At 40.9% G+C, this 26,364-nt stretch overlaps 1 protein-coding gene across 6 annotated transcripts in view; it reads left to right on the forward strand.

The window, feature by feature from the left end:
* lsamp (limbic system associated membrane protein) overlaps positions 1-26,364 on the forward strand; it is a 1,650,453-nt gene that overhangs the window by 1,551,587 nt on the left and 72,502 nt on the right. For all 6 annotated transcript variants that reach the window (XM_052013654.1, XM_052013653.1, XM_052013652.1 and 3 more), the window contains 2 exons: positions 606-726; positions 5,890-6,041. In XM_052013654.1, the coding sequence (XP_051869614.1) occupies positions 606-726; positions 5,890-6,041 (273 nt within the window). The remainder of the gene's footprint in view (positions 1-605; positions 727-5,889; positions 6,042-26,364) is intronic.

Below are 26,364 nucleotides of genomic sequence, written 5' to 3' on the forward strand. Positions count from 1 at the left end.
CTAATTGTGAATGAAAGATGTGATAATGTGAGTCAGTGCCAGTACAATGATAATAATGCAATGAAACTTAACAGCAGTTTTCAACTGCCCTTTACTATCCTTTGAATACTACAAGGGAGGGTGTTCAATTCAATACACTTAGTATGAACATGTCCTGGAGATAAAGTATACCAAGAAATTGCGCTCCCCCCCACCCCCCCAGTGTGATTAATCATTGAAATATGGAGAAAATTATAGCCTAGGGATGTACAACTTGCAGGTATACATTGCTAAGAATCCTGGTTCTCTGTTAGAAATCTCCCGTTATGCCAGGAAAATTAGCATAGTCGATACAAATCAATGAATGCTTTTTACATTCATATGACATTCCTCTGTCTGCTAATTTAATGGAGGTGGTAGCACATTTAAATGAAACTGACTATGATCTGATATTAAAATACAATAAAAAATACTTTGATTGTATTAGCATTTACACCCCATAATTGAAATTTGCCACATCTAGATTAAAATTAATATATTATCTGGCAATATGGCAAAATAACATCACAATATAGTTGCCATTTTGTGAGGGTGGTTCTTATTTGTGAATCTGCATTGTTTTACAGATGCCCCTGCTATTAAATATGCCCAGAGTGCAGACGTTGCGGTGGGGCGTACTGGGATGCTTCACTGCGAGGTTTCTGCTGTCCCACCAGCAGATTTTGAGTGGTACAAGGAAGACAAGCGGTGAGTGACCTTAGTCAAGATGAGTTCCAAACAGGAGATGAATATCTAAATTATGATGCATGGCATTGGAAATTACCTTGAGTATGTCATACTTAAGAGGTAGCCAGGGGTATTTGTTGGGCTTTATGCTGAACGGCACAATGATCTTATCTTGAAATAACAAGAACCAAAGATATGATAAAAACTTAAGTAGCCATTGGAGTTAAATTTCCTTTGAGGAACTGTGTGGCATGTAGTATATTGTTACTTACAGTTTATTTGATTGGCTGTTTGGTTCTGTTTTAAATGCAATTTTAAAAATTTCCTTCTTCTAATAGTCTTAAAGCAAACAAGTGCCTTGGTCCATATACAAGTCATAAGGTGTCATGCACATGAATCTGGACACACACTATTTTCTCATTTGTGCGTGTCAACATAACACCCATGAGGACATTTGTTGCTCACGGTATAGAAAGAGTTAATGAAAAGAAATTCTGTTTCATTGTCTTGCCTTTTTGTTTATGAAGGGATAAATTTAGTCTATTGCATACTTCAAAAAGACCTTGTATGAAACTAGCACAAATATATAAAAATTGTGTGTCTGTCTAATTAATGGAATCCTAGTGGACTCTTTATAGAGAGATTAAATAATGCATTAGTTCAGTACAGTATATAACTGTAGCTCATATACCTCAGTCCTTGAAACCAATAATTAGTGTATTGAATCAAATATATGTACTCTTTATCCTGCGAAAAAAATGTAATTACCATGTGGTTGCTTAATCAAATGACAGTAGTGAGAGAAAGCAACTTGAAACATGGCACAAGAATATTTGAAAGGTTGCAGAGACTCTTAATAATGCACATTTGGTAACAAATGTCCAAATGATGTAAAGGGTTTTTGTCAATTAAATGTTTGTTATTGCATAATGCATGCACAAATAAGCAATAGACCCAGAACAATTTTTATTGTCTCAAGTTTTATTCTTTATTGAGGTGAAAGAACAAAGGAAAATAATATGCCTATAAAAAGACCTCTGCTGTTTATCATAGAAACATAGAAAAACTACAGCAAAGTTCAGGCCCTTCGGCCCACAAAGCAGTGCCGAACATGTCCCTACCCTAAAAATTACTAGGCTTACCCATAGCCCTCTATTTTACTCAGCTCCATGTACCTATCTAGCAGTCTCTTGAAAGACCCTATCGTACCTGCCTCCACCACCGTTTCCGGCAGCCCATTCCACGCACTCACCACTATCTGAGTAAAAAACTTACCCCTGAGATCTCCTCTATATCTACTCCCCAGCACCTTAAACCTATGTCCTCTTGTGGCCACCATTTCAGCCCTGGGGAAAAGCCTCGGACTATCTACCCGATCAACACCTCTCATCATCTTATACACCTCTATCAGGTCCCCCTTCATCCTCCGTCTCTCCAAGGAGAAAAGGCCGAGTTCCCTCAGCCTGCTTTCATAAGGCATGCTTCGCATTCCAGACAGCATCCTTGTAAATCTCCTCTGCACCCTTTCTATGGCTTCCACATCTTTCCTGTAGTGAGGCAACCAGAATTGAGCACAATACTCCAAGTGGGGTCTGACCAGGGACCTATATAGCTGCAACAATACCTCACGGCTCCTAAATTCAATTCCCTGATTGATGAAGGACATTACACCATATGCCTTCTTAACCACAGAGTCAACCTGCGCAGCCGCTTTGAGCGTCCTATGGACTCGGACCCCAACATCCCTCTGATCCTCCACACTGCCAGGAGTCCTACCATTAATACTATATTCTGCCAATATATTTGACCTACCCAAATGAACCACTTCACACTTATCTGGGTTGAACTGCATCTGCCACTTCTCAGCCCAACTCTGCATCTTATCTATGTCCCTCTGTAACCTTTGACAACCCTCCAAACTATCCACAACACCCCCAACCTTCGTTTCATCCGCAAACTTACTAACCCCCCCCCCCCTCCACTTCCTCATCCAGGTTGCTTATAAAAATCACAAAGAGTAAGGGTCCCAGTACAGATCCCTGAGGTACACCACTGGTCACCGACCTCCACTCAGAATACAACCCTTCAACAACCACTCTCTGCCTTCCGTGGGCCAGCCAGTTCTGGATCCACACTGCAATGTCGCCTTGGATCCCATGTCTCCTCACCTTCTCCATAAGCCTTGCATAGGGTACCTTATCAAACGCCTTGCTGAAATCCATATACACTACATCTACTGCTCTCCCTTCATCAATGTGCTTAGTCATATCCTCAAAAAATTCAAACAGGCTCGTAAGGCAGGACCTGCCCTTGACAAAGCCATGCCGACTATTCCTAATCATATTATACCTCTCCAAATGTTCATAAATCCTGCCTCTCAGGATCTTCTCCATCAGCTTACCAACCACTGAGGTAAGACTCACCAGTCTATAATTCCTACTCCCTACTCCCCTTCTTGAATAAGGGAACAACATCCGCAACCCTCCAATCTTCCGGAACCTCTCCCGTCTCCATCGACGACGCAAAGATCATCGTCAGAGGCTCCGCAATCTCCTCCCTTGCCTCCCACAGCAACCTGGGGTACATCTCATCCGGTCCCGGTGACTTATCTAACTTGATGCTTTCCAGAAGTTTCATCACACCTCTTTTCATCTACATGCTCAAGCTTTTCAGGCCACTGCAAGTCCCCACTACAATCCCCAAATCTTTTTCCGTAGTGAATACTGACGTAGAGTATTCATTAAGTACCTCCGCTATTTCTTCTGGATCCATACACACTTTCCCACTGCTGCACTTGTTAGGCCCTATCCTTTTGCATCTCATCTTCTTACTCTTCACATACTTGTAGAACGCCTTGGGGTTTTCTTTAATCCTGCCCGCCAAGGCCTTCTCATGTCCCCTTCTGGCTTTCCTAATCTCTTTCTTAAGTTCCTTCCTTTTAGCCTTGTACTCTTCCAGATTTCTAACATTACCTAGCTCTCTGTACCTTTTGTATGCTTTTTTTTTCCTTTTGACCAGATTTATTATAGCCTTTGTACACCACGGTTCCTGTATCGCCTCGTGACTCCCCCGTCTCATCGGAACATGTCTATGCAGAACTCCACACAAATACCCCCTGAATATTTGCCACATATCTTCCGTACTTTTCCCAGAGAACATCTGTTCCCGATTTAATCTTCCAATTTCCTGCCTGAGAGCCTCATAATTCCCTTTACTCCAAGTAAACGCCTTCCTAGTCTGTCTGTTCCTATCTCTCTCCAGTGCTAATGTAAAGGAGATAGAATTATGATCACCATCACCAAAATGTTCACCCACTGAGAGATCTGACACCTGACCAGGTTCATTCCCTAATATCAAATCAAGCACAGCCTCTCCTCTTGTAGGTCTATCTACATACTGTGTCAAGAGCCCTTCTTGAACACACCTAACAAACTCCACCCCATCTAAACCCCTTGCTGTCTGCAGATGCCAGTCGATGTTTGGGAAATTAAAATCCCCCATCACAACAACTCTGTTATTCTCACACCTTTCTAGGATCTGCTTCCCTATCTGCTCCTCAATAATCCTGTCACTATTGGGCGGCCTATAAAAAACACCCAGTAAAGTTATCGACCCCTTCCTGTTCCTAACCTCCACCCACAGAGACTCCGTAGACGATCCCTCCGCAACGTCCACCTTTTCCGCAGCCGTGACACTATCTCTGATCAACAGTGCCACTCCCCCACCTCTTTTGCCTCCCTCCCTGTCCTTCCTGAGACATCTAAAACCCGGCACTTGAATCAATCATTCCAGCCCTGGAGCCATCCAAGTCTCCGTAATGGCCACCACACCAAAGCTCCAAGTATCGATCCAAGCTCTCAGCTCATCCGCCTTGTTCACAATACTCCTTGCGTTAAAATAGACACATCTCAACCCTGTCTGAACACTTCCCTTCTCTATCACCTGCCTATGGTACTTACTCCTAGCTTCATCTATTTGAGAGCCAAACACCTCTTCCCCAGTCTCTCCAGTATGGATCCCACCCCCCAACAATTCTAGTTTAAACTGTCCCCAGTAGCCTTAGCAAACCTCCCTGCCAGTATGTTGGTCCCCCTAGGATTCAAGTGCAACCTGTCCTCTTTGAACAGGTCATACCTGCCCCAAAAGAGGCCCCAAAGATCCAGAAAACTGAATCCCTGCTCCTTACTCCAATCCCTCAGCCACGCATTTAACCTCCTCCTCATTCTGTTCCTATACCCACTGTCGCTTAGCACAGGCAGTAATCCGGAAATTACTACATTTGAGGTCCTGCTTCTCAACTTCCTTCCTAATTCTCTATAGTCTCTTTTCAGGACCTCATTCCTTTCCCTACCTATGTCGTTGGTACCAATGTGTACCATGACCTCTGGCTGTTCTCCCTCCCCCTTCAGGATATCTTGGACGCGATCTGATATTCGTGGTGTGGGGTTTCAGAGAAGCAGTCTGGCAGGGATCCTGGAGGTGTTGGAGAGGTGGGGAAAAATGATCTGGAACCAAACAACATTTGTAAACAGGGTGGAGGTGTTGGAATCTTAAAGCTGAAAGAATATCGATGCCTTGGACTCGATGACCACTGCTGATCAGCCAAGAGGGAGCAGGTCTTAACTGTTTTGCTTCTATGTGAGGAACCTTGACCAATTGCAGGTCTCAGATGCAAAATGTAATTTTTATTTTGCAAGTGATGTCAACAACTGGTTTGCACATTGTTTGATGTCACTATGTACATCAAGCAGCTTTCATCTGTATGTACAGCATAAGTGAAGGGGACCCAGAAAGCATGCACTGGACTCAGCCAAGCTTGAAATTCCTTCATAGTGCCAGTGCACAAGAAAAATTGTGGAAGAATTCCTAACCTGCTGTGATTAGTAATTAATCCTACAAAAAGCTAAACTGTTTAAATTTCATTTGGAACTGTGTAAATCCAGTCTTTTATTTAGGAATAGATGCTACATGATTGCAGGTACTCAACTATACATATGGGATGTATCATTAGACAAGCTTTCATTTTGAACTTCTTCACACATGATGTATATCTGAAAATTTAATTGTATTTTGAATCTAAAAGAAAATGAAAATTGGGCTCATAATATGTTGTTAATGCCAAAAGAACCATTAATTTTTTAGTGCCTTGGATAAATAACTTTTGGCTTTCTTTCCTCTCATCAGGATATATAACAGCTCGCAAGGCATCCAAATCCAGAACATGGAGAGTCGGTCCAGTCTCATTGTCACCAATGCCACGGAGGACCACTATGGCAACTATACGTGCGTGGCAGGCAACAAACTGGGAGTTACCAATGCAAGCATATTTCTATACAGTAAGGCCTCTCCTGAATAGTCAATATCTGGAAAGTTTTAATTCTTGGTTGGACTTGTTTAAATGACATCTTTAAACAACTTTTCTCTCCCTGTTTTTTTTTGCCTTGATCAGCTCAGGATGGATTACTCAGTATGACAAGGAGGAATAAAATTTTGCCTTTTTTTGCAGTAGGCTCACCTTTATGTTGGACAATCATAAAGCAACTTTGACTGCCGTCAGGGGAAGAGAAACAAGTATCTAATTTGCTCTGTGCCTCCTGTTTCAGAGAGGCAGGACCTCCCAGTGAATTAAAGTAATTTGATGCGTGTTTGGAGAAAGGGGATAAATGGGAAATAGAAGAAAGCACTAAGTTTGTGGAAGAAATTCTTACTGAATATTCTTTTTGCAAAAATATACTTTATTTGTAAAGTTGCAAATATACAAGACAGTGCAATACGTGGTACAAGCCATGCCGTGCCACTTACATTCAGGATTTACAGAACATCAGTTTTTCCTATAATTTCATTGTCTGGGTAAACAGACCCGGGGTACTTACACTGGTTTCAGCCCTACAGTGTGCAATGTCTTTTCACCGATAGCTTCACAAACTTTCAGTGTATCCCCCACCATGTCATCCTGGACCTTGGAATATTCAGGTGAGCGCCATTCTGGTGTGGACTGCTCCTTGTGGTGGAAGACCAGAAGGTCCGAGAGACCAGAGGGTGTCTTTTACTAAGTTGATAATCTTCCAGCAGTATTCAGTATTTAAATTAGAATCAAAATCAGATTTATTATCACTGATATATGACGTGAAATTTGTTGTTTTGCACTTTATTTTTGTAATTTATAGATTTGTTTAAAAATCTATAAATTACAGAAATCAATAAATAGTACAAATAAAAGGAATAATGAGGTGATGTTGATGGGTTCAAGGACCATTCAGAAATCTGATGGCAGAGGCGAAGAAGCTGTACCTAAATTATTGAGTGTGGATCTTCAGGCTCCTGTACCTCCTCTCTGATGGTAGTAATGAGGAGAGGGCATGTCCTGGATGGTGAGGGTCCTTAATGATGGATGCCACCTTCTTGAGGCACTGCCTCTTGAAGATGTCCTCGATGGTGGAGAGAGTTGTTCCCGTGATGAAGCTGTCTGAGTCTACAACTCTCTGCATCCTCTTGCAATCCTGTGCACTGGAGCCTCCATACCAGGTTGTGATGCAACCAATCAGAATGCTCTCCACCGTGCATCTACGGTTTGTAAGAGACTTTAGTGACATACCAAATCTCCTCAAACTCCTAATGAAGTAGACCTGCTGGTGTACCTTCTTCGTGATTGCATCAATGTGTTGGGCCCAGGATAGCTCCTCTGAGATGTTGACACCCAGGAACTTGAAGATACTCAAACGTTTCCAGCACTGACCCCTCAATAAGGACTGGTGTATGTTCACCCGAATTCTCCTTCCTAAAGTCCACAACCAGTTCCTTAGTCTTGCTGATGTTGAGTGCAAGGTTGTTGTTTCAACGCCACTCAACCAGCCGATCTATCTCACTCCTATAATCTTCCTCATTGCCAATGTGGTGTCATCGGTGAATTTATAGATAGTGTTTGAGCTGTGCTTCGCCACACAGTCATGAGTGTAGAGAGAGTGGAGTAGTGGGCTAAGCACGCATCCTTGAGGTGCACTTGTGTTGATAGTCAGTGAGGAGGAAATGTTATTTGCTGTTCTGCACTTACTGTGTTCTCCCTAGAAGGAAATCGAGGATCCAGTTGCAGAGGGAGGGATAGAGGCCCAGGTTTTGAAACTTGGTTATTAGTACTGAGGGAATGATGGTGTTGAATGCCAAATCAGCCAGCTTGTGTGCCTGGGAACAGCCCATGGAAAACAGAATGCTTGATAGCCTCCAAATCCTGTTGTCATACGCACACTCCAGAAGCAGATGAAGATGGTCTTATTCCCAGCACAGGTATCTTGAGGGCTGTATGTGAGGCACTAAGACCCTAGCTGTGAATTAAGTATCTAACAGGGAGGGACCTCTCACACCAGCCAAGCAAAGTCTTGGTGTTTGGAAGTTCTGGTGATGAGACATTCTGCAAAATGAATAGACAGTCTTCTCAGAGAACCATCCCAAAGGCCTTGAGGACATTCTATGCAGAATGTCCTAAACTGGGATTCTAAATTAGGCAGACTATTGCTTGATTGACTTAGGATCAATGGAGCTTTTCTACACAAATGTTTCAACAAACGACAGATGGTGCAACATGATCCAACTGAATGGAGTGTTCTGCAGCAACGTAGCCAGACCCCATTCTTCAGAACACTGAGGACAGATAGAACCTCAGAGTACAATGACATTTGTTGTATGCATACCCAGCATCAATGCACAGCTTCATTAAACCATAAAGTTAGCCAATAGGATATGTGGGCTACACTGTGTACTTTCCCACCCCCGCCCTCCCCCCTTTGCACCTCGAGGGATACCATCTATTTTTAATATTCAGATAAAGTTGAAGGCAGATTGGGTGAATGCTGCAATGCAAGAACTGTACATGAGCCACACTTGCATGTGCCAAGCACCTTGCACCTGATGACCAGGTTCTTTCCTGCAATACCAGTTCCTGATTCATCTTGGCTATACTTAGCACCCAGTCTTTGAGATGACTAAAAGTTAGGGTGACTTGTTTTGGGAGTGCAAGAAGTGAAGTTTGAACAGTTTCCCATATGGTCTGTGGAAAGAAGCTTGTTGGAGATTAATTGCAGCATTGGGGTGAGAAAGAGTGTAAAAAGTGCGGGGCAATCATGCAGCTTGGGATCAGTCTGCACCTGTGACTAAGAGGTGGTAGCTGAGTGAAATGCTTCCACTCACACAGGACGAATCTGCTTCCATCATTTGGGAAACTCTGCACCAGAACCCATCTGTAGAGCACTTGGAAGATTGTGATCTGCTGAGATCAGGCTGCACTGGGCAGGCAGCTATGCTGCACAGGGATGTGATTCCCCATGTACAAGACAGTGTGGTGGACACTTGCTTAGCATGGGCCAGGAGAAGGCCTTTGACCAATGTTGAATTTCTTGCTGAATATCTTCTGGATAGACAGCCATACAATGCACCACATTCTTTCAGTATCTTTAATTCAGGAAATCTGAGCTGCAGTCCTGCACTTCAAAGATGTAAAAGTTTTGAAGTAATAAAATTAATGTTACTTGAATTGGATCACTGTATTGTCCACCAGCAGAAACTTGTCATGATTTAAGGAGGGCGAAGTAAATGCTGGGAAGTATGAATTCTAAATTCATTGAGCTAATTCACTCCATTGACATTTCTCCTTGCAATAGAGGGGTAGAAATATATCTTACTTCCAGGCCTTAATGAGATGTGATTTTTTTTGTGTGTGTATAACTGCCCAAATTAAATTTGTGTGCGATGGCCTTTGGAAACATCTAGTTTATTTGAGCCTTTATCTCAGTTTTAGCAGCCATTTACAATTAGTAAAGCTCCTAAAGCTTGACTGCCCAATTGGCTGGATTGTGCTAACAACTAGTCAGTGTGTATGATAGGGCATGTTACTGCAGTGGTGGTGTCACCATGTTCTCAACCACCAGACTTGCACACTGCAGTGCAGGAGTTTGGAGCAGCTGGCCTCTTCTTCCACCCTTGGAATTAGCACTGGAAGAGCAGTTTGTAAGGTACTGAGCTTAAAGAACTGGATACCCTTGTGTCTGCACTGAAAGAGAGAAGAGGGACAGCCAGTATAAAAAGGTAGAGGGAAGGGGTGAAGCGATTGGTGGAGCCAGGTGAGGAGATTAATCGGCAGATGGGGGATGGGAGGGTGGGATTTGGCCATTCATATGAGGTTCAACAAAGTGGTAAAAGAAGGTAAATAGTTTGATCTTTTACTATTTTAATTAGTATTAATTTTTAAAATTAATTTACATAAATTCATTTTAAAGCATTCATATTATTATTTGATATTTCCATGTTCTTCAACTGTTTCTGAATGCTTTGAAACATCAAAGACGTATAATAACAGTGGGAAAGGCCTTTGGAAGCATGAGCTAAGAGAAAGCTATCGTGGTGATCCATGGTCAGGACCTTCATCTAGTCAGTGCTCAAAGACCACTTGGCCACGCCATTCACCTGTGGCAGTGAGGCCATCAGAACGTCACATGGCCCTGTAAGTGCTGCTGCAGACATGGGAGTTTCCTTTTGATTAACCTGCAGTTTTCCATCACAACTCATGGAGAATTGCTGAACCCATTCCAAAAAGTCACTGAATTTTTCAGTGAAACTTGTAATTAGTACAATCCACCTTCTGAGATCTTGTGCAGGATTTCTAAAAATATTGCAATAGAAATATGTCCCAGCTGTAAAGTTGGCCATGTTCACCAGGAAATTATTCACAATGAAGAGTTTCTAATTATTGCACTTGTTTGCAAGCTTTCCAGAGGGCTCCAGTGTTAAGCTGGGTCTTTTGGATTTTGAATACAGTCTGATACATTTTGAATTTTTTTTTAAGTTACTGAGAAGCAGGTCATTGCACCCATTAGAGAGTAGCTTTGTTTCCTTATATTAAAGTAATTTAAAATGATGATACTCACAGGATTGATTTTTGTGAACTAAAATACTTGTATTTTTGATGTCCATTATCAACTGCATTAATCAAACTGCATCATGTTACCACTTTATCAAGGAATATGTTTTACACCAAGTTAAAACTGTTTTTAAATACTGCCCAATTATGCTAGTCCATGCAGAACCTACTTGCCTGGATGCAAATGAGCTTGCATGGAAGGTTGTGGAGAAATGATCAGTGTTGACTGCAATTTATGACAGATTTTCCAGCTGCACTCATAGCAGATCATTTTCTCTTGCATTTTTAGAGCATGAATTGGAAGGATATTTTTCTGGATGAACTGGAAACATGTTGCTGATGTGGCCTGCTGATTTGATTTATTACAGTACTAGAAATGACTGTGATTGTATTCTGCTGGATTTATGTCAATTTATACCCCAGTTTTCCTACTACAGATATAAAATGAAGCTGTAGCTAGCATTCCCTTGATCAGCAAGTTGGAAAGTTTCTATTTTCTTAATTAATTCACACAATTTGGTGTTGCTGGCAACTTGGCCATTTATTGCCCATGCCTAATTGGTTAGCTGCATCTGATCACATTCTGACTGAGTTCTACCTGACTTAAAATTCCCTTGCAAGCTTCATCGCACTTGCGTCTCACATTAGTTTGTTGTGCTGACTGACATAAACTATATCAAGCTTACACAGCATCCACTTTCAATTTGCCTGCATCATTTGTATGGTGTGCCCTTTTCCCCCTGTGAAATGGGCTTTGCAGCAGAAAGAAACTCCACTGCCATTGAATTTCAGTTGACAGAGATTTGCTATTGTGGGGATTGCTTTAATTGCCTTTCAGGCACATTTCAGTGAAAGGGGTTAAGAAGAAGCAGAGGCCAGCATCCTGTTAAGATGTACTACTATGCCATTTATTGTACACACAAGTACAAAATTTGGTAGACTATCTCTTAAGTCTCAGATAGAGTAACAGCAACTGGAATTTACACAGTACTAATTTAAAAATAATAAAGAGGTAGACTGGGAGCAACCACATGTTCTAGAGCTTTAGAAGGGAGGAACAAAGGTCAGAGAAGTAGTGAGAATGGAAAAAATAAGGTAGTCTTCCTGATTGAAGTGTGGAATGGTGCCAGTGGAGAAGTTTCCAGGAAGGTGAGCTGGATGACCAAGATTGAAATGGGGAGGAATTTAAGCACTTTTATGAATTCTATGAATTTGTTCAGAACAGCAGAAGAGATGGGAAGAAATTGCAGAGAGGTGAGGTGCTAGCATGTCAAAGGCACTGGGGATCAAAGGCTGAGAAATCAGAAGAGATGGCCTCAGTCTTGATGATTGTGAGATCCTCATGTTGAAATTTATAGGCAACAGCAGTGGGAATAGTTTAGGGAAGTTAAGGCGGTTGTTATTACCCCTGTTTTCTGAGGTGATCCTAGAACAGCAGGTAGCACAAAAGACATTGTTGATCTAGCAAGGATGTATTGCCTATTGTGTCATGTTTGTGCACTTTAGACTTGAGAATGTGAAGCTCATGTTCAGTGTGAGAAAGATGATCATAGTTTTGCTGGTAGCAAACGGAGATGGTTAAAAAAGCTAACACTATCGTGGATGTAATGATAGACAATAAGAAGATGGTGAGGGATTTGAGAATTTCAGAATGACCTGGCCTAAGTAGCTTTTTCTGGCATGGAGATGCCAAAATCATGGGATCCTAATGGGTTCAGTGGATGTGAGTGGGGAAATATGTTTGGGTTCCATCAAAACCACTTGGTTTCAATCCTTGTAACAAAGCTAATAAAACATGAACAGATATTCTGAACTCCTGAGTTGAAGTGAGAACAACTGCCCTTGACATCAAGGTAGGATTAAACAACTTGGAGACATGAGTTCAAATCTGAATACAGCAGCTGGGGAATTTTAATTCATTAGCTAAATAATTCTGGAATTAAAAAGCTGACACTAGTAATGGTGGTTTTGAAACTACTGCGTTGCCATAAAAACTCTGATATCCTTTAAGTAAGGGCATTTGTTATTTTAGTGGATCTAGCCTGGAAGTGATTCCAGAACCACAGCAATATGGTTGATCCTCTGAAGATGCCCTCTGAAATGGCTCAGCTAGCCAGTCAGAGGCATGGCAATTAGGAATGGACAATAAGTGGTGCATTTGCCAACAAGACCCAAATTGTATTATGTGAGAAAAAACTTCCAAATTTGCTTATTAAAGGAAGACTGACTGAAGCCTCAATTCTGTAGTTGGAAACCGGACCTAGCATTGGGTTCAAGGCCTAATGTAATGACAATTTCTTTTCACTGCCTTTCCTGCAGTTTTACAATATCAATGCAGTGAAGTTAGGTCCAGTTTGGGCATCCTGAAACTATCACCAGGAAGCTTCATGACCAAATAATTGGAATAACAATCTATTTCCCAGGTATCTGCTCCTTGATACCTCATTGTGCTTGGGAGTTGAATGACTTCGGGGATGACTGGGAGGATAGTCCATTGCAAGTGTCCACTATCTTGATATGGTCCATGTTTTCTGAGTGCAGACGGTGGGAAATATTCTCTTATCACCACCCCTTGTCATTTGATATTACCTGAGCATGCAAGGTGAATTCTCTGTACCAAGTGTTCTAAAATTGTGAGGTACCTACTTGTGTTTGTTTCTATGGTTGTGTCTTAAACATTCAGTTGGTTCTTTGTCATTGTGACAAGACTGCAACTTCTGTGCTAAATGATTTCCAGGTTATTCGTCAATGGCAGTTTATTTGAGGCAAGGATTTAAGATTAAAATGGATCTTTTGAATATCAACTGAACTTCTTTTTCATATTGATCACAAACTAACATAATATTTTGGAATTTCATTGGCAATTTTTGCCAAAATTGATACGAGGCCAGTGGGGAAAAGATAGTCTTAAGTGTTGGGTTTTTACAGTCAAGTTCACAAAATTGCAGAGCTGCTTCACATATTAATGGAAGCTTTCTCACTAAGTGCAAATAATAAGCCATTCACCAGCCTGTCTCACCTCACACCCACTGAGTTGATAACTCTCCTTCTTTATGCTTGGCAGGGGTGATAGAGCATGCTTTATAAACTATGAACAGAAAGTAATTATGGTCCAGACTTTGCAGTGCAAATAATTTTGAAGTGATCACTTTTATACTGGAAGACATTTGGCAAGTATGTCCAGAGGACACACATGTAGGTAGATTTGGGAGTGTGATTCATTCCCCTTTCTTTCACAAGGTCCCTTATTTTGTAACCTTCTTCAGAATAATCTTCAGAAATCAGATTATGTTAACATACCTCTCTCATTATAAATGACAGCTGAAAATGCAAGATTTTGTTACATCTGATTTTTAAAAAAATGAGCTTGATACTGGGCCACAATTACTGTTTAACTACCACTCTGGCTCTGAAAAAAATCTTCTTGTTTCTGTGAGGTGTCATTCCCACTAAGAAATATTTTATGCTTATTTAAAATAACATTTATCATTAAAATACTTGTTTATGATCTACCAGTGTCTATATTAATCTTACATATATTGCTGCATGTTTTATTTTTGTGCTCCAGCCAAATTAAAAAGTTAGTTAAAAGCAGTGCTTTTTCCTTCCTGATTTGCTGGCTCAGAGACTTGATCAATGCAATTCACCACTCACCCTGCTTGAAGACACAAGTATTGCTCAATTCCAGAGGTTCCCTGGATCTGACACCTGACAGCAACTGGTATCAGGAAAGCTGAAAACTTGCTTCCAAGATGTTTGCTTTCTTTGTGGTAGCTTTGCTGCTGACAAGCCAATTAGAGCAATTGACTGAGACATGATCAGTTGCTCCTTCCAGAAAATTAGGTAGTCGAGATTCATATAAAAGTAGTGATTGTAAGTTTTAGCCAGGAACAGAAGGAAAATGGCACTTAAGTAGTTGGAAATAATTTTTTTGTAACACAAGAAACCTAAACTGTTCTTAATTTGCCATTGTCAGACAACACATAATGGTTTAAATCTTGTTGTCCATCGTGAGCTACTAAACCCATACACCAAGGCTGCAATTGGCTAGTGTGGATTCCCAATGCAAAGTCTCCAATACAAAGTCATCCTGTGGCATTAATCCATCATGCAGGCTGTAGTGCTAGAATAAGTCTTGCCCTCAAAGATAATGAAGAAAGTTTTGATACCCAGCTTAGACACTCCCTTAGTTTTTGACATTGAGTAGCATAATTAATGTAAAGAATTTGCAATGCATAAAAACAATTGAGAAGTTTTAAATAAACTCACCAAGCCACATGGGTCTGTTGCACCTATCCATTTCCATTTAATCAAACAGTGCACCAGTCCGGCATAGGCTGGGTGAGAGGAGATCCCTTCAGATAAGTGTGGGGAATTGTTGCCACTTGGTACTCTCACATTGGGCTCCATGAAGTGCCCAGTGACCAGCAAACAGCCACCAGGAAGTTCAGGAATTCATTGTTGGCCCCTACATGCTTAGAAACCCCAAAATTGCTGGGACTACATGTGGAACTGCCAGCATTTCACTGCAAAGTAGAGGCCGTTGTATTTCTTGTATTGAATCATTTGATTCACATCACGTTACCAAAGAGGATATCTCAGGCAAGACCCTGCACTTTTCGTTTTACAATTGATGGCAGGGATATTGTGTCATAATGAAGGTTACTGAAAATGATTTATATTTAAGAGTAAATGAAATGGAAATTGTGATATGTTAAAAATCTCAAGCATGCAAAAATTGAGATTGACCAAAGAGGAAACAGAAAGGGAAGATATGTTCAATTAAATTTTGAGCAACCTTGGCAAGAAAGCAAGATTGTCAGGAAGTGAGGGAATTGAGGCCAGTACAAAGTATTGTCAGTATGAGGTTTATGAGAAGACAAAAGAGCATCTCCAAGCTCTGGGTGTGACAGAGTTGATGCGACATCGAAGTGGCACATCTGGGAGAGCCGCTGCCTCCCAGCAACTGGGGTTCGATCCTGATCTCGTGTGCAACCTGCATGAAGTTTGCACATTCTCCCTGTGACCATAGGTTCCTCCTCAGGTCCTCTGGTTTCCTCCCATATCCCAAAGATATGCAAATTAGTAGGCTAATTGGCCATTGTAAATTGCCCTTTGTATGCATGTGAATGGTAGATTCTGGGGGTGTAGTGGGTGTGAAGAAAATTGATGGGAGTTTGGGGAGAGTAAAATGGTTTCAGTGTAAGTGGGGGCTTCATGATTAGCACAGACTCAGAGTGATTCTGTTCTGTATATTTCCGTGGTCTTGTTCAGGATGCATCATTTCATTAAATTGTACGTTATTCTAAACTTAAAGATGGACATTTATCAAAGCATTTGTTGGTCAGTTACCACAAGCAGGACACAGCTGCTTGTGACCAGTCAACTTGCAACATCTCCAACGCAAACAAACCCCTGCCAGTTCTTTTCTGTCAATCCTATTGATCAGAAATATTGCAAAACTTGCTATTCTCTAGATCTGTGATTTAATATCTGTAGGGTACTGGCAAAATCCAAGAGAACTAAGAAAAAATCTGGGCAGCACTTAAAATGAAAAGATTGGTCATCTTAAAAATACATGGCTGTTTACCACCATCCAGCAGATTATGAAAATATTTTGTCATTTAATGCAAGAAGACAGACAAGTAGCATAAGAATCTGAATTTTGATATTAACTGGTAGAAATTGGCAATAACAAGGCAGTAATTTTGTTATTTCAGTAAGTGCTTTATTTGTGAAAAATTCTTACGTTAATCAGAATATTCAAGTTAACATTTTCATACCAGGTCATGTTATTAGCACTTCACTTGTCATTTATTTACTACACAAAGCATATAGTTCATGGGGTATTTATACGGATTTCAAATTATTAGTGGAGGAGGTCCCTAAACTGTGGCCCTTTCCTCTAGGGTCCTTATAGTGGCTGCATTCAGCTTCAGTGTGTAATTTTGAATCTAATGCCTCAAAACAGGATCAGCTACAATGTTAACTATGACAATTGATCTGCTGCAGCCTACTGCAGGGTAACCTACTGTGAACATGAAACTGTGATTCTCATATTTACCTGGACCTATTTTACGATAGAACCGGTCAAAAAATTAGCCGAAATTACATTGCTGGGTTCTTTCATAAAGCTGATTTAGATGATGAACAATAACTCGACATATATTTGCTCGAAACCATGGAACTGTGTCAATGAGTAACAGTGTATTGGTGTGATTCTTCCTTTGTATTCATGGATTAGGCATTGTGTTGTTCCATGGTTTGTACTGTGTGACCACAGCTGCAAACTGAGGAGCTTTTAATTTTCTGTTTGTGCATCAGATATTTGCATTTCCTAAACGAATTATACTTTCATAATGCATTTTATGACAGAAGAGAGAGGAGAGCAGAGATTTAAGTAGAATCCTAATTGGGTAAAAAAAATCAGATATTTTAAAGGAGTGACTGGCCTTAAGGGAATATTTAAGGCAAGAGTCTAAACTCATAAAGACTTTCAGTTGCTTCGTGGATAACAGCCAGGAGGTCTCAAGATAATTGCAACTGTGACTGGGTTAGCTGATTTGGTGCAGAACATGAGGACCGCAGTCAGTTCTGGTGCCTGTGAGTTCAAAGATTCAGGCTCCCTTTCTGTTTTTTTGTTCATTGTGTCATGTCTCCTCTTAACAGCTGTAATAAAGAGTGAGGACAGGATGGGATTGAGTTTAGAGTCTGCCTGTGTTACTTGCCAACACACTTTGTTAAAGCTCATGAATGAACCCATGGAATCACCTTCAAGTTCGGCAAAAGGACAGATGGTTAAAAAAAGTAACCCAGAGACTTCAACCAGATATTTAAAGACGAAACAGTTAAAGAGTCAGTCAGGGCAACCAACACTGTTGAATTTTCCAGCAGTATTTCTCCATTCCATGGTGATGCTCAGTCTCTCAGTTGTTTAACATCTTATGGTTTCAGATATGCATTGTTACCTCAGCAATATCAATCTATAATAATATACCTGACACCAAGTTCAAAACTTATTTGACTGATTGTTCTGACCTGCAGTCCATAAATGGTTACTCAACTCTCCATAATTTGGTCCGACTTTGGATTCATACTTTCAGAATGTTCCCCCTATAATGTTTCTTGTTGTAAAACAAGAAAATTTCATACATCCCTGCAAATCAGTTTCCAGTTCTGATTGTATGGATTGGAAGTGATTTTAATTGAAGGCATGACATTAAGTTCAAAGCCACAGTTAAAATAGTGATTAAAATAAGAAAATCAGAAATAATGGAGTGGGTTTATTTCTGTCAAATGACTCCAGAAACACGGAAGTTTCTCTCGCACTGTTGAACCATCTTTTTCTGTTTGGCTGTGCAAAAGTAGCAGATATATTTCTCTATCCATTTGCAACTCTCTTAAGAATTGGAAAGGGATAACAATGGACCTATCAGCAGTCTACAGGTTCTCCTGGCCTTAGCAGCTTCAGTGAAATCTGGTGCAATCCGCATTGCTTAAAACTGCCACATTTAAATCAAACAATTGTTTGAAATGACTGAAGGTGCTAACCATTTTTCATTTCCACTGCATTTCCCACACTGCTTTCTCGTGGGCACATTTATCCAAAGGCTTTTTGCCCCCTAAACATAATGGCTGATACGTTGTAGCATTGTTAATACAATGGAGCAGGAATTTTCTTTCTGTGTAGTGCTCTCTGCCTCACTTGATTCAACCTCCACTTTGAGCTGCAGCTTTCTTTCAATAGCAATTTGTGTACTTAGTTCAAACTGTAAAGTTCACATAATTTAGGCTTAAGTACACAATTGATAAAGAACATTAATGATGTGTTTATTTATTCAAGTACTTAGTTCATTCTTGCATTAGTGTAACATTATGAGCTATAAATTGGTGAACATACTTGGTTCTGCCTGAAATAAATGCAACTTTAAGTCACTGACTTGGCATCTTTGAAATTAACAATGTAAATAATGATCACATTATGGACAATACCCAAGTACCTGATAATAACCTACCACCCCATCAGTCTACTCGCGATCATCAATAAAGAGATAGATGAAGATGTTCAACAGTGCTACTGAGTGGTAATTACACACCAGCAACCTGGTCAGCAAGGCTTCATGATCACTAAACTCCAGGCTTTACTGCACCTTTGGCTCAAATAAGCATAAGAAGCAAGTTCCCAATGTGGAAGCAATGTGATATCCTTTCATATATCAAAGCAACATTTGTAAGGCTGTAGCATTATGGTGTCCTACCAACACTGATGTCAGTGAGAATTGGGGATGAATTTCAATTGGCTGAAGTCGTACCTATTAAAATTGTGTGGCAGTGGGAGATAAAATCATAATCTATATCTTAAAGTTATAATCTGCATGTTGTTTACAAGTTCGAAGTTCAGCCAAGACCTTATTGAATGGGAGAACAGATTTGATGGAACAGGATTTGTTATTTCTTATGTTCTTATAAGGACAGGTGTGAAGCTGTTTGCTGATGATTACACATTGTCAAACTCCATTTACAATTCCTCATTTTATGAACTGTACACACTGGCAACTTACTCTGGACAGCATCCAGGTCGAATCTGATCCATGGCAAGAAATATTTAGCAACTCGGGAGTGCCAGATAATGACTATCTACAACCAGAGAAAGTCAAATCACGTCCCCTTAATATGCAATGACATTGCCATTGCCAAATCCCACACTCTCAACATACTGGCCAGAAATTCAACTGAATTAGCTATTAATTGACTTGGCTAAAATATCAGATTAGAGGGTAGGTACCCCATTGGCAGTTAGCTTACCCAACCCACCAAAGCCTCTCTTGCATCTAAAAGGTACAAGGCTGAAGAGTGATGGAATTCTTGCCACTTGCCTGGATAAATGCAGATACACAAACCTCAAGAAACTAAACATAAATGAGCACAATGATTGGCCGCAATTTGGAGAGGCTTGTTCTTTCTGGGTCCCCTTGACCCTATCCTATCCTCTAGATTAATTATGGAGGCAAAAGAACCCAGAAAGAACAAACTTTTCCAAAGTGGGTCCAGCAGTAAAAAGTTTAGGAACCATTTGTATAGACCAGGGATAGCAGGTTTCCCTTCCTGAAGAAAATTTATGAATCAGTTGGGATTAGATATAGCTCAAGTTGCCACAGGCTTATGAGAGTTATAGTTATACAGCATGGAAACAGGCCCTTCAGCCCAACTCTTCCTTGCCAACCAAGGTGTCTTCCTGAGCTAGTCTCATTTACTGCACTTGGTCCATATCCCTCTAAACCTTTCCTGTCCAGGAACCTGTCCAAATGTATTTTAAATGTTTAATTGTACTTGCCTCAATTACTTCCTCTGGCAGTTCGTTCCATATACTCACCATCCTCTATGTGAAAAACGTGCCTCTCTGGTACCCTTTAAATCTTTCCCCTCTCACCTTAAACCTATTCTCTCTTGTTTTAGACCCCTACCCTGGGGGGAAAAATGTGACAATCCAACTTATCTATGCCATCATGATCTTATAAATCTCTGGGAGCTCACTCCTCAGCCTCCTTCACTCCAGTGAAAACAGTTCCAGCCCTTCCAGTCCCTCCTTATAACTCAAGCCATCCAGTCCCCACAACATCCATGTGGATCTTTTCTGCACACTCTGTAGAAATCACATCCTAATTATTGTATGGTGACCAGAACTCCACACAATATTCTGGGCTGGGATCTCACCCATGTCTTGTACAGTTGTAACATGATGTCCCAACTTTTGTACTCAGTGCCCTGTCTGATAAAGATATCCCATAAACCTTCTTCACCACTTTGTCTACCTGTATTGCCACTTTCAGGGAACTATGTTCTTCTACCCCTCGGTCTTTAACACTCCCCAGCACCCTGTCATTCACTGTTTATGTCCTACCCTGGTTTAACTTCCCACAACCTTGCACGTCCAAGTTAAATTCCATCTGCAGTTCCTTGGCCCACTTTCCCAGCTGGTCTAGATCCTGTTGTAACCTTACACAACAATCTTCACTGTTCATCACACTGCCTAATCGTGCCACCTGTATTCTCATCCAAATCAACAAACACTGGACCCAGCACCAATCCCTGCAGCACATCACCAGTCACAGGCCTCCAGTCTGAAAAACAATGCTCCACTACCATCTTCTGCCTCCTCCTACCAAACCAATGTTTTATCCAAATGGCCAGCTCACCATAGATCCAATGATCTAACCTTCCAGACCAGCCTACCATGTGGTACCTTGTCAAAGGCCTTGCTGAGGTCCATGCAGACAATGTCTACCACCCTGCCCTCATCAATCCTATTGGTCACCTCTTCAAAAAAACTCCATCAAATCTGTGAGACACAATTTCCCACGTAGGTTCTGTTTACCGTTTTTCTCTTTCCTGAAATAATTTAAGTTTATACCAAGTTTCTACCCAGCTGCAACAAGATGTCGAAGAAAACCACATTTTCAATAACCTCTCCATTTTGAGAGGTCAATTTACATAGAACATAGAACAGTACACCACAGGAACTGGCCCTTCGGCTCACGATATTATGCTGAACTAATTAAGCTAATGACACCTAATTAAATGAATGCCTTCTGTCTGCACATGGTCCATATCCCTCCATTCTTTGCATATTCATGTGCCTATCAAAGAGCCTCCTAAATGCCACTATCGTATCTGCCTCCACTACCACGCCTGGCAGCACATCCTAGGCACTCACCACTCTGTGTAAAAATAAACTTTCCCTGCACATCAACCTTGAACTTACCCCCTCTCGCCTTCATTGCATGCCCTCTAGTATTAGACATTTTGACCCTGGGAAAAAGATAGAGGCAGTCTACTCTATCTATTCCTCTCATAATTTTAAACTTCTGTCATTTTGTAAACATCTTGTAATATTATATCATTTCATAATTTTATAAACTTAGCTTCCACTGCTCCAGAGAAAATGGCCCCAGTTTGCCCAACCTCTCCTTATAGATAAAACCCTCTAATCTAGGCAGCATCCTGGTAAACCTCTTCTGCACCCTCTCCAAACCTTCCACATCCTTCCTGTAATGGGGCAACCAGAACTTCATGCGACAGTCCAAGTGCGGCCTAACCAAAGTTTTAAACGATTGCATTGACTTCCTGACTCTTATACTCTATGCCCCTAGCAATGAAAGCAAGCATGCCATATGCCTTCTTTACCACTATCTATCTGCATTGCTACTTTCAGCGAGGTAAGGATTTGGACTTCAAAATCCCTCTGTACATCAATGCCGTTGAGGGTCCTGCTATTAACTGTATACTTTCCCCTTACATTTTACCTCCCAAAGTGCAGCACCGCACACTTCCCCAGATGAAACTCCATCTGCCATTTTGCCACCCATAACTGTAACTGATCTCTGTTCTGCTGTATCCTTTGACAGCCTTCTTCACTGTCCACAACTCCACCTATCTTTGTATCGTCTGCAAACTTACTAACCAGCCCACCTGCATTGTTGTCCAATCATTTATATATATCATAAACAAAAGAGGTCCCAGCACTGATCCCTGTGGAACACCACTGGTCACAGACCTCCAGCTAGAATAACACCCTTCCACCACTACCCTCTACGGGCAAACTAATTCTGAATCCAAACTATCAAGTCACCGTGGATCCCATGCATCTTAATCTTCTGGATGAGATTTCATGTCTGATGGCTATTTTAGTTTGAGCTCACTGTGTATCAGGTGAGATTTAGCCACCTGTTGCCTACTGATTATCCCAGAATTGAAATGATGTCCCAAAATGAACTGGCATAATATATCTTCCAATCTGCATTTGTGCCACAGCATCCAATCACAGAAACTCCCAGCACAATTCTCAATTCATTTTAATCTCGGCCAAATGTGTATGGCTGTAAGGGGAAGAAGGATAATTATGTGAATGCATTTTGACAAAATTGGGTGTTTCTTTGCTGTAAATTCTAAAATGCTACACCTGCCCTTGCTTTCCCTGGGTTGGAATTTGCAGATAATCAGAACATACGTATGTACATACTTGGGGCGAAAGTATAGTTGGTATATGTGGTACTGTAATTTCTGTCCTATTTAGTTGAGAGTCCAATTGCTTACAGTTATTGAATAGATTTACGCAAGGAAAATGACTGCTGGTATCCATGGAATGATAAACCAACAGACGTCTGTGGTTGTTGAAGGTCAATCATCTGGTCCTAGGTCATCACTGCAGGAGTTACTCGGGGAGTATCCCATGCTGTTTCATCAATAACCTTCCTTCCATTGTCAGATCAGAATCGGTGACGTTTACAATATTCAATTCCATTCACAACGACTCAGCAAATAAAACAATCCACACTTACTTGCAAAAAGATCTAGGTAATCTTCGGACATGGACTGATAACTGATGAGCAACATTTTTGCCACTCAGGTACCAGACAATAACCACCTCCAACAGACACAGCCCAACCACCTAGCTTTGACGTTCAACAGTGTTACCATTGCTGAGTACCCTACCGCAAACATCCTGACCAGAAACTCAACTAGTTCAGCTGCATAAACACTGTTGGTTACAGGGAAGGTCAGAGGCTGGATATTATAATGCAAGTGACTCACCTCCTGTCACCATCTACAAGCCAGAAGTCAAAAGTATGATGGAATACTTTGTTGATCCGGACAAGTGTAGCTCCAACAACATTCAAGAGGCTTAATACCATCCTGGACAGAGCAGCTTGCTTGATTGGTATCCCATCCACCACCCTAATCATTCATTGCTTCCACCTGTGATGCACGGTGGTTGTGGTGTGTACCATCTCCAAAATGCACTGCATGTAGGCTGTTCCACCATCTTCCAAATCTGAGACATCTATCACTGAGAAGCACAAAATCTTCAGGCTCATGGGAACACCACCAACTGCATGTCCCACTGCAAGTCGTACATTATGCTTACTTGGAAATATATTGCTGCTCTTTCATTGCTATTTGGAATTCCTCACCTCTCTCTTCACCAGAAGAATTGTACTGGTTCAAGAAGGCAGCTCTCCACGGTCTTCCCAATGGCAATTAAGGATCGGCAATAAATAACGGCTTTATCAAGAATGACCAGACCTTAAAAATTATGAAGTAAAAACAAATCCAACATGAAAAAAGAATGCATGTACATTTTGTTCTTTCTTTTCTCCTGTTTATCTCACTTATCTGCTATTTAGGAACAGTTAGAATGTAGAAGAGTACAGTGTAGTACGGGCCCTTTGGCCCATGACGTTGTGCTGACCAATATAAACATCGACTCCATGATCAATCTAACCCTTCCCTCCTATGCAGCCCATAACCCTCCATTTTCCTTACATCCATGTGCCTATCTAAGAGTCTTTTAAATTTCCCTATTGTATCAGCCTCTCCTACCAACCCTGGTAGTGCGTTCCAGGCACCCACCACTCTCTGTGTAAAGAAACCTATCTGCTTACATAAATAATATAAGCAGGTGTAGGCCACTCAACCTCTTGTGCCTGCTCTGCTATTCAATAATACGAAAGCTGATTTTTAAAACTCTTTCCTGAAATAATCCCATATCCGTCGATTCCCTTAATGTCAAGAAATCTTTTGATCTCTGTCTTTAATAAACAATTGAGGCTTTACAAGCACCTTAGGTAGAAAAATCCATGGATTGACTACCCTCTGGGTGAAGAAATTTCTTCTCATTACTGTCCTGAATAGCTTTCCCTTTATTTTCAGACTCTGATTCTGCACAACTCAGCCAAGGGGAAATATCGTTTCCACATCTACCCCTGTAAAGCCATGGAAGAATTTTGTGCATTTTAATGAGGTGATCTTTCTTTCTTCTACACTCAAGGAAGTACAGAACCATTCTGCTTAATCTTTCCTTTTATGACAAACCCACTATCCCAAGAAGCAATCTGAGGAACTTTCACTGCACCCCCTCTATCACCTCTCTATCATGTATGTCCTCTCTTAGGTGGTGTGACCAGACCTGTGCATAAATATTCCAGATGGAACCTCACCAGAGCCAAATATGGCTACAGCAAGAAATCTCTACTGATATATTCAAATATGATTGCAATAATGGCCAACATACTGTTTGCCTTCCTGTTTGCTTGGTGTAATTGCATGTTAATTTTCATTAATTTCTATACAAAGACTTCTTGGTTTCTCTGAACACCCATGCCTTACTACCTCTCACCATTTAAAAAATATTCTGTAGTTCTATTTTTCTACCAAAATGGATGACCTCATAATTTTTCATGGTGTAGTCCTTGGACATTCACTGAACCTGTCTATGTCCTCTATCTACATGAAGACTATCTACGTTCTCTACACAGCTTTCACCGAGCTTTTTATCATCAGCAAACCTGGATATATAACACTTGATACATCATAGGAGTCAAGAGTATAGATGATGAACTGGAGCTGCAGCACCCCACTTGTCTCAGCTTCCCAACCAAAAATTGGCCCATTCATTCCTACTGTCTGTTGTCCATTAACAAACTTCATTCTGTGCCTGTATATTATGAATACAATGCTCAATAATTTTGTTCAGTAATCTCTTGTGTTGTACCTTATCGAAGGTTTTCTGGATGTTCAAAAGCACCACATCATCTGGTTCATCTTTATCTTTTCTGCTCGTTACAACCTCAGAAAACTCTATCAGATTTGGCAAAACTGAGAAGTCTGTGTTGAGTCCGCCCAATCCTATTATTATCTTCTAAGTGCAATGTTACCACTTCCTTAATAACAGATTTCAGCATTTTCTCTCTTACTGACGTCAGATTAACTTGCCTGTAGTTCTCTGGTCGCTCTCTTCCTTCCTTCTTAAATAGTGGGATGGCAGAGGGTTCTGGAATCCTAGTACATGAAGTACAAAAACTTAAGTAACTTTGCATGCAAGTAAAGCAAAAAATTAGGAAGGCTCATGGAATGCTGGTCTTTATTACAAGGGATACGGAGTATAAATGTAGGGAAGTTTTGTTGCAATTTTACAGGGTATTGGTGAGACTGGATCTGGAGAATTGTATACAGTTTCAACCTCCATATTTAAGGAAGAATGGACTTGTTTTGGTGACAGCGCAGAGAAGGTTCAGTAGGTTGATTTGTCAGATGAAAGGGTTGATAAAGGTTGAATAAGTCGGTCTGATACTTATTGGAATACAGCACCATGAGAGGTGATTTTATTGAACTATATAAGATTCCGTGAGGATGGTTGTTGAAAGCATGTTACCTCCAGGGTATCTAAGGCTAGGGGACGTAGTTTCAGACCAAGAGGTCACCCATTTCAGATGGAGGTGAGAAGGAATTTCTTTACTCAGAGGGTTGTAAATCTTTGAAATTCTCAACCCCAGAGAGCTGTGGAAGTGCTCATTGAATATATTCAAGGTGAGGACTGACTGAAGTCTGAACTACAAAGGAATCAAGATACATGGGGAGGGAGCAAGAAAGTAGCTTTGAGGCCAAGATTGGATCAGCGTGATCCTATTGAATGGTGTAGCAGGCTCGCCTGGTTTACTCCAACTCCTGCTCCTGTTTCTTACATATATTTGTATGTTTGATTACATTGATGCAGCCAAAACTTTGCTATGAGCCTGTCAGTAGTGAGAGTTGCTGCTTTTCAGATATCCAGCTCTGAGCTATTTAAACATAGTATGCCATGTTTATATTCAAAAGGGATTTCTGATTCTTTTGCTTCAACTTGCAGCAGTTGCACAACTTATTGTCACCTTTCGATCCATCATTTTATCTTCAGATGCACTTGTTCTCTGACG

This window comes from Pristis pectinata, chromosome 4 (genome assembly GCF_009764475.1).
Source record: "Pristis pectinata isolate sPriPec2 chromosome 4, sPriPec2.1.pri, whole genome shotgun sequence".
In the NCBI taxonomy this organism is placed as follows: Eukaryota; Metazoa; Chordata; class Chondrichthyes; order Rhinopristiformes; family Pristidae; genus Pristis; species Pristis pectinata.